This window comes from Anguilla anguilla, chromosome 4 (genome assembly GCF_013347855.1).
Source record: "Anguilla anguilla isolate fAngAng1 chromosome 4, fAngAng1.pri, whole genome shotgun sequence".
Lineage (NCBI taxonomy): Eukaryota > Metazoa > Chordata > Actinopteri > Anguilliformes > Anguillidae > Anguilla > Anguilla anguilla.
In genome coordinates this window covers 25829715-25844052 of record NC_049204.1, presented here as the reverse complement: position 1 = coordinate 25844052, position 14338 = coordinate 25829715, and the positions used below count along the sequence as shown (strand labels likewise).

General features: G+C 37.9%; 1 protein-coding gene across 6 annotated transcripts in view; it reads right to left on the bottom strand.

Annotated features, from left to right (window-relative positions):
- atp8a2 (ATPase phospholipid transporting 8A2) overlaps window positions 1-14338 on the bottom strand; it is a 73269-nt gene that overhangs the window by 45848 nt on the left and 13083 nt on the right. For 4 of the 6 annotated variants that reach the window (XM_035415805.1, XM_035415807.1, XM_035415806.1 and 1 more), the window contains one exon: window positions 6325-6469. In XM_035415805.1, coding sequence (XP_035271696.1) covers window positions 6325-6469 — 145 coding nt within the window. Of the gene's footprint in view, window positions 1-6324; window positions 6470-6953; window positions 7056-7112; window positions 7290-14338 lie in introns of those variants that run through there. The other 2 variants (XM_035415808.1, XM_035415810.1) reach the window with 2 other exon arrangements.

Below are 14338 nucleotides of genomic sequence, written 5' to 3'. Positions count from 1 at the left end.
ACCCCCAGTTATGCTGTTTTTCCTTAAAGCCTTAATTGCTCCCAAAAGCATACATAGCTGTTAAAGGCATTTAATTCTCACTGACCGAGGTGAAACAGAACAACCAACAGACACACATTCTTACACGCCAACTCACACACACTCTATGGTACACAGAGTATCCAGACTCTACATTGATATTTGTTGTCAGCAAATTCAAAAAGTGCAAAAAAACAACGCCCTGTTGCCTTGAAAGGAAGAGAGCCCAAGTATAAAAAGTGGGGGGGGGGGATGTGTCTATATTTACACACTCAGGACCATCTCTGTTCAAAGATTCCAGTTAGCCCAGTGCCTTGGGATCCTGGACTGACTGACCTCATCAGCCTGTCAACCAGCAGTATAGATTTAAAAGGCTGAAAATAAACCACATTAATGCCATCTCAGGATTTTACAAACACTGAAACTGTAATTTACTGAAATAACAGTGTGTGAGTATGCTTATGTATGAATATGTATGTCTATGTACTTCCATGTACAGCCTTTCTAGTGTGTGTACATATACAGAAACACAAACAAGATCTCTATATGCATTCATATATATATATATATATATATATATACACACAAACAGGTTACAAATTGAAGGGAAAACCTGAGTAAATCAGTACACACGTAACAAATGCAGATTCCATACAGGTGTACTGCTTGATACATTTAACATCCTGTCATGCTCTGTGGCATGTATAAAAATTCTAAACAGGCCCAGTTGACCTTGATTTTGGATCAAGACAGTAAGAGGAAAAGATCTAAGTGACTTTGAGGGGTCGCAGTGCATAAACCCTTCATTATAAAGATGAATGCACATTTAAGAGTTCAGTGGTGCAAAAGCTACAGACACTGGTCTACTGAGATGTGGAAAAAAGTTATATGGTCAGATGAGTCATCCTTCACCACATTCTCGACAAGGGTACAGGTCTGAATGTTTGACCCCTACAGTGAGGGGGTCCGGTGGTTCTATTATGCTCTGGGGGACATTTTCCTGGCATGGTTTGGGTTCACTTGTTACTGCAAATCAATACGAAGTTATTCTGAGTGAACAATTTATCCTATGATAAAACATTTCTATCCTGATGAAAGTGGTCTCTTCCAGGAAGACAATGCCCCCATCCACAGGGCACGAGGGGTCACTGAATGGTTTGATGAGTATGAAAATGATGTGCATCATACGCTATGGCCTTCACAGTCACCAGATGTCAACCCGTTTGAACACCTATGGGAGATTTTGGACCTTCTTTTAGACCGCAGTCGCAGTTTCACTGTAGTCAGTTTCTCGCTAGATGCTAGAGAATGCACTTTTGTCTGCATTCTTCCAAACTGGTGAAGATGTTACGGTATGATGAGATGGTCCCACAGATTTTACTGCCATTTGAAACTGGGAGGCAAAAAATGGGGAATGAAAAGGTATGAGACCAAGCAGTAAGATTGTAGGTTGTTAATAATTTATGTTATATGGGGGGGGGGGACTTTTTTTGCTTCGTAATTGAAATAGTTACTTTAATCTCAGCTCTGAATCAATAATACCTTTGCCCCTAATAGATTTCCTGGAGCTGTAGAGAAAACTATAATATGCGACAGAGAGCCAGGGGAAAACATGGCTAATGGTCTGATGGGCAAGACCTTTTTCATCCTGTCCAATCAGGATCACACTGCGAAACAACCTGTCCAACCACACTTTGAGCACAGTCACAATTCCAGCCTTAATGGTATTACTGGAACTAAAATAGATCCTTTTAGGACACAATCAAATCTTCTGGCAGCATAAGCAGATCGATTCTCCTTTCTTGCTCCCAAACAAGAGAAGCTGACTTATGGAACCCAACAAAGTGAACCATCTGTATACTCCAAGTACAAATTTATCATGCATGTATCAATTTTCAAAAAAATACAGGTTAAATTAAAGAAGAGAACAAAACTTCACTGACACTATTTTTATAATTTTATCATTTTAATTACTATTATCATTTATTATTAAAGTGCAATCGACAACTTTATAAACCATAAAGTGAACTTTCTCACTTCATTCATCTCAGGAATATTGAAAATGTTGCAAGTATCTGAGTGAAAGTCAAAAACACACTTTGCAACCATTTCAGGTATCATCCTATAAATGTTTTATGCTGAAAGGAACTATACAGCAACTCCAAAACAAGCAAGCTTCACTGTGGCTAGAATTGGCAAAGAGTTCACATTGGTTAATGTTAGTTTGTGGCAAGCTATTTTTTCCAAACATTCTTGCAGCCTTATACCAGGGCCTAAGTACGATCAACACTGGGGCGGCAGTGTAGCACAGTGGGTAAGGAACTGGGCTCGTAACCGAAAAGGTCATAGGTTTGATTCCTGGGTAGGACACTGCCGTTGTACCCTTGAGCAAGGTACTTAACCTGCATTGCTTCAGTATATATATCCAGCTGTATAAATGGATACAATGTAAAATGCGATGTAAAAAAAGTTGTGTAAGTTGCTCTGGATAAGAGTGTCTGTTAAATGCCTGTAATGTAATGTAACATATACCTATTATCTATTGCTATACATACTACACTGCACCCCTAATTTGGCTTGCTTGATTATACTAACTAGCAGCTAAACAAGATCTTTAGCTCTTGAGTAAGGTGCACTTTGTTAGAGTTGGAGAGAAAACTCCACAGAATGGTAAAAATCCAGGAACAGGGTTGGGGAGCCCTGTGCTGTATTTACTATACATACATTATTCCCATATTATGTCATATATCCCATGAACATATTATTCTCATTAATAAATGATCATAATTCAGCTAGATTCAGATTTTTGTTTACTATCACTTCACACAGCCTCACTGAGAAACCCTTCGGTTTTGAGGTCTTACTCAATGAGCAATGAGCAATTGTCCAATGGTGTGTCATTTACCACAGATAGATGGATGGATGGATGGGCCAATGGTGTATCATTTACAATGGACAGATGGACAGATAGATAGATAGATAGATAGATAGATAGATAGATAGATAGATAGATAGATAGATAGATAGATAGATAGATAGATAGATAGATAGATAGATAGATAGATAGATAGATAGATAGATAGATAGATAGATAGATAGATAGATAGATAGATAGATAGATAGATAGATAGATAGATAGATAGATAGATAGATAGATAATTTTTTTCTTTAAACAGGCAACCGAGAGCAAAGCTCTCTTTTACAATGGAGCCCTGAGAACACAACAAATACACAACAATATTTTAAAATGTCACTGAAATGGAACAAAGAATAAAAAAAATGTAAGGAAAAAAACGAATACATTATAAGAACCAAGTCCAGATTTCAGAAGAGGCTTGGAAAGCTGATGGTTCAACACTTGATACTTTATTTAATTAAGCATTATAACAAATGCATTTCTTAATGTGTGCACTTGTACCATAGTCTGTCCACGAAAAGCCAATCAACTAAAAATTCCAAGCACATTACTTACAAGCTTGGAAACTGTAGCTGGGTACAGGGCTGGGTTAACGAATCTATTGTGAATGGTGTATATTAGCCACACTCGCAAACTGTACAAAGTTGCCATGTAAACTTAATTCAAACTAATTTGTCATAAAGCAGCAATGTTGTTAATATCACATAGATCATAATATCATGTGGTTCTTTAGTTACTACTACCTTAGTCAGCATTCTGGTACAAACTTACAAATTTTTACAGGAAGGTGTCCCTTGATTAATACTTAAACATGCATTTGTGGTTGAATTTATCAAATCATTTGTTAAATAATCAATTTGCTATTTAATTCAATTGAGTGTAATTTGATCCCATAATCGTTATTGTTCTTGTTACTTTTGTCACTTTCACATAGTCTTTACTTTCACATAGACTGAATGCTTGGAAATATAAAAAATATATATAAAAAAAAGATTTTTGGAGTCAAAGGCCAGTGTGAAAGACAGGACCTATAAAGTGGCTGCACAGCGTAGTCGCTACAGTGACAATAGAATATAACTAAAAAGTTTAGAAAGAACAGATCAAACAAAAGCATGCTTAAGCATGCTTAATTGTGCGCAGGAAATTGCAATTAGTAAGCCTAGCATATGAAGTAAGAATGATCCAGTAGCGGTAATACAGGATGTTGAAAGCACAGGGAATCTTGTCGATAGTGCTGAGCAATTGCCAATTATGACTTAACTCCCATTTTTGCAAATAATCCAAATTCTTTATTTTTATTTAAATGTTTGAAATTGTTTTTTGAAAGCACATAAAGTTTCAATGAATTCAGTTGGTTATTATTTACAGTGGTGCAACTACCTTTCCAACAGCACTGAATATACACTCTGATGGTCATTATACAATGAACATATAATTCTTCATTTGTTGTTCCTAATAATAAAATCAAGAATGGTTATTATGCCAACATAATATCTAAATAAATTCACCTAAGAATCTCAGAGTTTTGATTACTGTACAACAAAAACAAAAAGGCTGTTTGCTGAATCTGTATATATTAGTCTTTCTTTTAAATAATCAAAATTATTGGTCTTTGTATCACCATAAAAAGATCAATAAACAACTTTCAGTTTTAAAAGCAGTAGCTATGGTTTAGTACTGTCACTATTTCCATAGTACCACCCAGTCAGCTAAGATCAAAGCGTCGAGTACAGCTCCTGTCAAGAAGGCGGTGAAGTGTCAGCGCGAAGAGAGAGCACATTTTAGAATATGCGTTGACTGAAGCATATGTCATTACATTCGTTATTAATTGCATAATTGAAAATACATTTGACTGTTTTTTTAACAGGCAATATTTTTATGAAGCCAAAGGAAAAAAAAAGATGCTTAAAAAGCCCATCACTGCAGTGATGGAAATTTAACCGTACGGCTTTACATGACCAGCGGCATGACAGCTGATTGTCACAGCCTTAGCTGGAGGCACTGCTCCTTTGTTCACAAAATGGAGAACATCCCATAAAATACAGTTCACTGACTTGCCTTCAAAATTAAGTCGCTCCATCTAACATTGTAATTTACTTACAATAAAATGGCTCACAGTAAAGTGTTGTTGCCTTCAGAGAATTCCATCACCGTAAAACACAGTGTGACTTTCATCACGTGATTTAAGTAACTAATAAATGAATGGACTGAAATAAAAATTCATATACTGATTTGTTTGTTTTTTGTTTTTTTCTCTGCTTTACAAACTACTTTACACATTTTAACATGACTAATCTTATATAAACATCAAATGGGTTTGAAGAATAAATAATAATTTTATTATTAAAGTCTGCAATGCCGTTTTGCAACTTTTTTGCAACGTTTTAACATTTTACATGTTTTACACAATGTACAGGGTTTACATAGCATCAGGCATAAACATCCCACACTGAATCCCCTGAAGTCAGGTCTCTGTCCACTCAACACCAGACAATATGTTTTTATTTCAGTTATTCATGTCCTCTTACTGGTCAATAATGGAGACAGAAATAATCAGTGTCTTTTAACGAAGAATACCTTTCTTATTTGCGCCCAATCTTAAAAGAACTGCCTTAATTAATTAGTATTATTGCATTAATGCTAAAAGTATAACAGAGTAGACAGCAGTTTCACTGTAATAGTGGTAAAAACTGAAACCATTGGGTAGACTGTGTGGTGCAGACTGTAGGGCAGCCAACTCTTAACCCATACACGAAACCCACTCCAGCGCAGCCTAGGTTTTCGATTCCCTGTCACCGTCTGTACTGTGATCCCATTTTTATTTGTAATCCTCTCTGCTTTCCCTGTCTGAATAAAATGGAAAAAGCATAAAGAAGGTGGACTGTCTGCTGTACTTAAGTTTTGCTGCCGTAAATAATTAAAATCCAATATTAAACAGTATTACTTTGGTATAACTAAGAGAATTATAAAAAATAGTTTGCCATTGTAGATGTTAGGGGCGGTTTGCATATATGAGGCAAACCCTCACAACAGCTAAAGTTCAGTCATTTCTGTTTTCAAAAACCACTAAACGCCTTTGCCAGTGTCCCAAACAGTAACCAAGCAGGCTCATGTGGAATTACCAAAATCTGGAATGAAAGAAATTAAATCCAAGATCTTTGGAACTGCAAAATAACCCTACTTTATTTTTCCCTCCTTTAATTCTTTTAAATAAACAAGTCTGATACTAAAGTAAAAATAATAATTCCAACAATTTATATGTCAATAAATATATTAAATATATTACTTTGATCACCTCTCTTGTCAAGAAAGACATCGGTGTAAATTAAAGGTTTTAAACATGCATATTGTGTATCAGACTGAATATCACATTTTAAATAGACGCTTACCTGACATGATTGTCACAGAACTTCGTTGTCTGACACTGGTTAAGCAGGACTGTCCGAGCTGCAGCATCTATCGGGTCCGCCTGCGACGTGGTTCCCGACATTTCATCTTCTGCCTTACGGTACCCAGCGGATGAACAAGCTGGCACTATGGTGAGGAAAGGAGACAATCCAAGCGAGAATTAAAATGTGCCGTTTCAGATTGCGCGCGAGCACGCCTGTGTCCGAAGCGAGCGGAGGGGCGCACGCTTTTTTCTGTAGTACATTAGTGAAGATGCTAAGCGCGTGAGCTTGGTGGCGCTCGGTGACATTTCCCAAACACCCCTTTTCATTAAACACGAGCCGACTCCATCACCAACACTACAGCGCCCGACGTCCCCGGGGACCCCATGTAAAGAAGCTGCTGATCGAGGCACAAAAGCAGGACAAACACTGCGCGTGAGCCACGCTTTGTTGAGCGTTAGTGTACTTGTTAATTTAATTTTGAGCTTTTGAAGCGCCTCCACACAACAGGCGTCTGTATTATGAGCATCACCCCTCAAAAATCACGCGATACGTAAATAAAACAAGGCTTCACTTTATTTTATCAGACGCAGTAACAGCTACGTGATTTTATACACATTATAACCTACCTATGCAGCCACCCCAGGAACATTTTCTGTAATATCCCACGATGAATAATGGAAGACCGACAGAAAACAGCACTGGAAGTAATGGAAGTTTACACAGCTGGGAAAACGCACATGAGCGAGGACTGATTTAACAAACAAGTCACTCGTCTCTTTGCCTACCTCTCTTCTTCTGTCAGCCGGGACGGACACTCGTATTCGCTGTTGACTCCAGTCCCTATCCAGTCATTAGGCCGTCGTCTATTGCAGTATCCAGCCAGTGTCTCGCGTACGGCAGCGACGGCAGTAATTGCCCAGGCTCCGGCAGACAGCAAACCCCCTGACTCGCGTCTTCCCTACGATATTCCCCGAGGAGAACGCGCCTTCGACTTTAAAGGGACAGGCGCCTTTCTCCCTTTGTCGGCCTAATTCACAGGTCGGTTTGCAGTTTTGAATTAGTTATGAGGGCAGAAATCATCTATCATCGGATTACTTTCCACAGTTTCCCACAGTTGTTTGTTTAATTTAATGCACTGCGTACAAGTAATATGGTTAACATGGAATACACTTTTGAATACTCTGTTATGCATTTTATTTGTAAAGAATGAAACATTTAAACGAAGAGCACGTATTACACCGGAATGATTATCTAGCAATAACTACAATTTAAGATTTTGCTCAAAACAAAAATCAATTGCGGAACTTCCGTGACTACTGTGTCACACGGAAGAGTGGTGCATTTGAAACATTCTTTACATCAGTTATTTCTAAAAGTTATGAAGGGAAGTACTTTGAGTTAGAGCTGCAGGTGTATGAGTAGTTAGAGCCACAGGCACACGTGCTGTTAGAGAATCAGTCAGAGCATGCAATGTTGACTGAAAGGACCCTCAGCACAGAGGAAAATGTTTGGCCCCTAATCAGTGGCGGATCTAAAACGTTTTACATGGCGGAGGGGTGGAAGGGACTTTTACTGGGACCAATGCACAAATGTGAACCAGGTACATTTATTTGTGGATCTGTTGCATTTAATTGTGCATCAGCTATATTTATTTGGGAATCAACTGCATTCATTTGAGGATCAGGTACATTTATGTATTTATTTATAAATTTAAAGATTTATTTTTGGGGGTGTTCAATTTAAGGCTTTATAACTCCAAATATGAGCATCACATAGAGAATGGAAAATGGCTTAAATGAAGCAAGACACTTGTACCATTTGAAATACTTACATATAATCAAATTAGATTAGACTAGATGGAAAATCATGGGGTGATATACTAAAGACAGATGAAACAAAAAGTAAACAGTATACCCTGGTGTCCCGTCATGTCCCAAAATGTTTAAATTGTGTATTGCTGTAATTCATAACATGATCATATATTTTGCTACAAATCAACAGTCATGAAACTAAATTTTGCATTATTTTCAAGTGGGAATTTTATTATTAGTATAGGGGTTTATGATATCTGGGCTCGAGAAACCTATCCAAAATTGGTTTTTGACCATTATAAAGCATATAGATTTGCCCCTTATGATGGTTTATGATGAAACATTGATAACACATAAATAATGATAATAATGCAAAACAATGCAAACACATTGTAACACACTGTGGTACACAAACCTAAATATGTAATTATTCACTCTTGTATGTTTTTCTGTACTCTACAGTATGTAATCTTTTGTTGCATGGGGATCGGATGACATTTTATAAATGTGACAATTTATGATTGCTCCAAGGGAAATTTTACGTTCATCTAGCACATATCAGCACACAGTAAATTTGAATGAGTATTTCCCATTCCATAAGTGACAAGTATAGCCCATGTAGTTACTAATACCCCACATTATGTACGAAAAGATTACAATAAATTGATATTCCACCATCAGAAAAAATGTTTCTGATGTTCTAGCTTCACGGTAAATTGGTGCATCAAACATAACACATGACTGAGCCACCTATGAACACTTACATTACAGTATGTCCTCATTAGAGAATAGCGCTAACCTTTTGAAAGACACTCAATTTCATTGTGAGTAATATGAATTTTAACAAAGATAGCCACAACCAGCCACTATGCTAACTATGGTAGCTATGGTAGCTACAAGCTAGGAAAATACATTTTAGTGATGTGCTGTAAATAGGGACTGGCTTCTCCCGAAGTATGCTAGTCGCATGTTAATGGTGCTCCATAGTCAAGATTGCCAGGTGCCTCTTTCATTCTCCTATCATTGAGTAAAAATCCCATATTTGACGCCATTTTCACCAATATGAATCTGACAGCATAGTTGATGATAAATTTTACATATAATGGGGCCATATTTATTAACATTAACGCTAGCTAACAATGACACTTGTCAGTATCCCTCCTGCTGAGTTACCACCAGCTATAATGACCGCTTTTGGAGACAAGGATTTCTTATCTCATCCAGATGTCAACAACTTGGACTCCAGTATGCAGTTTAGGGTTATATTAATAATAAAACTAATAAGGAAAATATTAGTGCATAATGTTATTGTTCTCAGCGTAAATGAGAGAAGACTCATCTGCTGTCAGTGAATGAGCGGTGGTGTCATAATGGGGCAGAACTGTCCAAGCATTGCTGGGTAGACTAACTAGCTAACAATTTTGTTGAACATAATACCCATATTTATTCTTTACCTAATCTAAGTGACATGAAAAATTGATTTCCTAAACTTTTCTCCCTCTGAACACCATTTAAACATATTTTATTGTAGTTTTGATATGCAGATAACTAAAATGAGGAGTTATGTAGCCTCTCTCATATACCTGCTGTCCCCACACATGAGTAGCACATCATATCCTCCGGGCAAGATCATCGTCACGTGTGTGCAAAATGCCAAATTCTCAGGAAAAAATCATCCTCACACATCTTTATCATGCAATTTTTACAGGACAAGACCATTCACTCTTTAGTGTTAAGTCGCTGCTCCATCATTTGGTTAAAAAAGAACAGTTCAACACCTGTGAACATGATTTATAATATACCTGGCCTCACCTGTTCCTGTCACCAAAGCTGTCAAATGGAAGCGTATGAAAAGAGGATCTGTATCCTGCAGCCAGAAGAATGCATGCAGCTGTCGGGGTGGGCTATTAATAGAATACAATTCCTGTGTAAAGTGACCACACTCCTGCGCTGCAGGCAGCTCTGTCGCAGGGTTCCCCCAGTAAGAAGACCACATTATGTCACTGGCTTCTCTCAGTAAAGAGACCACACTTGCACTGAACTGAAATTATATTATCAAAAGTCAAAAGCACAATGTGATAAACTCCACCCACTTGGCAGCCTGCTTATCCACTCATAATATTTATGCTGCTGCTACTGTGATTGGCTGAATAATCAGCCAATCCTATTACAGACAGTTACTGTGCTCAGCCTGTCAGTAAAAGAAGAGGAGTCAACAAGGAAAGCAGAGAGCCGTGCAATGTGCCCATGGTAGAGATAGGTAATAGCGGTAAAAACAAGAGATATTCCCTATTAGGGGTGGAGGGAGATGCCACTATTTATATTTGTATTCGTATTTGTTCACCCAACAAAATTATTTGGATTTGGATTTGTATTCGGATAAAAAAAACAGAAGTGGCTAAAACTGGAAATATGCAGTGTTTAACCCAAAGTTGTATAAAATGCCAAAAATCCCAGATTTGTACCATTATTATCACTGGCACTGCTATTGTTGAGATATTAATGCATTAAAATCATGGTTTTACAATGACATCAATAATAATCCAGTTTAACAAAAGGTCATTTGCTTTTTAAAGCTGTATTTAACAAAAAATAACCTATATCTTATATAGCCGTAACAGGCTTTTGTAACACTGAGGTAAACAAAGTCAAATCTAGTATCAAATATCGGCAAATGTTTTTATTAATCAAAACCAGTTACTCATCCTAACTCTGAACTGAATATAAACTGAAAAAAATGTTTTTATAATTATAAAAATAGTTTCTCATCTTCGTTATGAACTACTGTATGTAGGAAACATTCGTTGGGGGGCAGGTCAGATATTTTAGAGCCACATGAGCCAGTGCTAGCTGTGTCATTAGCCAACAACCTTTTTTATTACCATCACGCTAATGTCTGCACCAGCAACAACCTAATTTCATAATTTCATAAAGATTACAAAGCCATATATTTCAAAATTATTTTCTTGAAATAAAGGACACAACTGAATCAATTTGAACATTTGTATATCTAAATTATAGCAGTTTTGTTATATAGGCTAAGGGAAAATGTATGTAGGCATACTACAGGAACACTGAGAGAAGCGCTAAACTGTGCATTACAAAACATAAAATGGGAAGAGTAGTTAAAGAAATACAAAGTGCAATATTTTTTAAAAAGTAATTTCTTTGGTCAAATCAAATGCAGCACATCTCTCCCTCCCTTATCCTTGGAGTGCGCTTTTACATAACCTATGCACCATCACTCTCCTCTTATCAATTCCACAGAGAATGCACAGCTTGGTGGTTTTCTGGGACCGCACGCAAACTAGTTACATTTCACAGTTGTCATATAGCTGCTCTGTTCAGTTCATTTAAAGTCAGTTTAGGTGAAAACCTGAAAATATGCCAGTGGCGTTATCTCCGCAGAGTTCTAAGTCTAGCATTTTTATAACTACAGCATCCACAATTATTCATCCCCACCCTAAAGGCTTTATCAAGTTCATCACATGATTCCAGTGAATGAATTTAGAGTGATTATATGTGTGAAATTATTTCAGATAGCACTTAATTCTGGAAATTATATTGAAAGTGGCAGTCATTCAGTTGCTGAACAGCATGCTGGAGCAGACAGGGACATGTTGTTTGTGAAGAAATCGACACAAACTGCCTGTATTTCTCTACTGAGTCGATTTACTTCTTTATTTTCCAAATTTTAAAAAGGCAGTTATTTTAAGCCCAAATATGTAGGAAAGTCATGGAAGGAGGAGGATATAGCATTTACAGCTAACAAATTTTAAGCTTGATGGTGTTGCCCTGGCCTATCTAGTGTTAAGGGAAACTATCACTCACTGCCTCTTTTCAGGTGTGTGTATGTGTGTGTTTAATTGAGAACCTTGGTGCTGAGCAAATCACATCAAAGAGAAGGGAAAAAATATCCAAATCAGAATAACACTGGCCAAATTCTAGGAGAAAACATTCAGAGAGAAAGCATTATTCGAGTGCTGCTGAATATGGTATTTGTATTCAGCTCCATCCTCACTCCCTATCCACCTGCATTTGTAAATCAGGAAGTAAGACATTTCCCCTATTCTATAATGCATTCAACTGCTCTGTACTACAAAACTCTATGCTTCACTGTTCACTACAACACCACATTACATTACACTAATCTGAACTATACCACATTACAGTACATTGCACTAGCCTAATTCTCCACCACATTACAGTAATCTGAACTACACAAAACTGTACTACTCTACTCTATACAACAGTACACAATGCTACACTTCACATTCCACTACACTACTACACATTATATTCCTTTATACTTCATCACATTACACCACACATGTGCTATTATATATTACACATTATACTACACTCCTCTATACATCACCATATTACACTAACATAACACTGTGCTATACACTACTTTATACAACACTGCCATAAACTACATTACTCTGTACTTCATGACACTACAGTATGCACAGCATACGCTATACTATACAACATTACTCTATAGTACCCTACTCTCTATTACACTATCCTGCAGCCGGGCCCTTCCCCTTCACACAGGTACCTATTGAGCTCCGCCGGGTTCGCCTCCACCTCCAGAGTGACATAATGCTCCCGTCTGAATAACCAGTTGGCCCCGTCACCAAGGGTGTTGTGCAGTTTCTGTTGAAGAAGCGACCTATGGGTGCTATTATCGCGGCGTCTTTCTCATTGTCGACCACAGAGAGCAAAGCAGTGATCCTCTCGGTGTGTGTTGTGCACTTTACCTGCACTGCTAATCTCACACACATAGATTATCTTGCCGTGTGTGTCTCTCTGTGCAAGCCCCCCCCCCTCACCCACCCACCCACACACACACACACACACACACACACACAGATTACCTGCTCTAATCTAATGTACAGAGATTATCCTGTAGGTGAGGCATCCACAGAGGTTGCCCTCATTCCCACATTCTGACATAGTTTATAACTCTATTGGCCACACTAAGGTAGCTCCAACCCCTTCTGGACCAACTTGCTGTTCGTTGACACATCACTTTGTGTTTCCCATCCAGACCTGGGTCAAACACATATTTAAAGTATTTTAATTACTTTTAAATACTTATTTAGAAATTTAAAGAGTATTTAAAGTAATAATCTCAAAGATTTTAATTAAAATAAATGTCTGTTAAGTCACTATCGCCAAATTAGGTAAAACAATGGTGATTAAGCGTATTATTATATTAATTTATATTATTATTATTATAATAATTTATGATGAAAGAACTGGGTGTCTGTGGCGACATTCCCGGGAAAAAATCACAAGCGGCTCACAGTTAGTGACACGTTTTTCATCACCCATCAGTGGTTGGTCCGCCAGAGAGGGTAGGCGGAGCTAACACAACAGGCTTGCTCTTCAACTCACTTGTGTGTGCGGCGTACTGTTTTTTCCAGTGTCTGCCAGCGTTACAATAACAGAGAAAGGGGGGGGGGGGGGTTATGGAACCCTAAAAAGTTTTTGTGTAACATGAGAGGTCATATTATTTGTTGATGTAGATTTCGTATTACATTTGATGACAATGTAACGTTACTAAATTACATAGCTATTTGCACGGCTAACGCTAGCTACCGGACCATGTCAAGAAAGGCAACATTAGTTTAGACAACGTTGCGCACAGTATCCATCTCTCATATCAGGTAACGTTGCGTTAGCCAGCTAGCTAATGTAAATAACACAATAACACAATCTAATGTCAGCTAACAATTATAAAAAACGTTAGCTAACGCTACCGACCGGTACCGACCTCGCAAACCGTCTCTGGAATTAAATATTCTACCTTGTTGCAACGTTGCAGTGTAGCTAACTAAGGGCCAGTTCAGATCAATGATTCGCAACGAGACTGGATACAACTTGCAAAATTCCAAGATGTCTGATTGTAAACGTTCTAAAACTGCACTTTGACAAGGCGATTTGACAAGGTGGGTCTTTTGAGACCCCAGGCAACGGCTTCAGACGCTCTGCAACTAACCAGTTCACACTGCTGCAATTTTCTCTGCAACATTCTCTTCGTCTCGTTGCAAATCATTGATCCGAACTGGCCTTACGTTAACGTTACCGTTATTTACATTGCCATCAAGTTTAATGATCGGAATAAAGCCCAAGTATAGGTGGAGCAGAGCCGGGTCTGATTTCTGTGTAAAGATGTCAAGCCGGAGAAA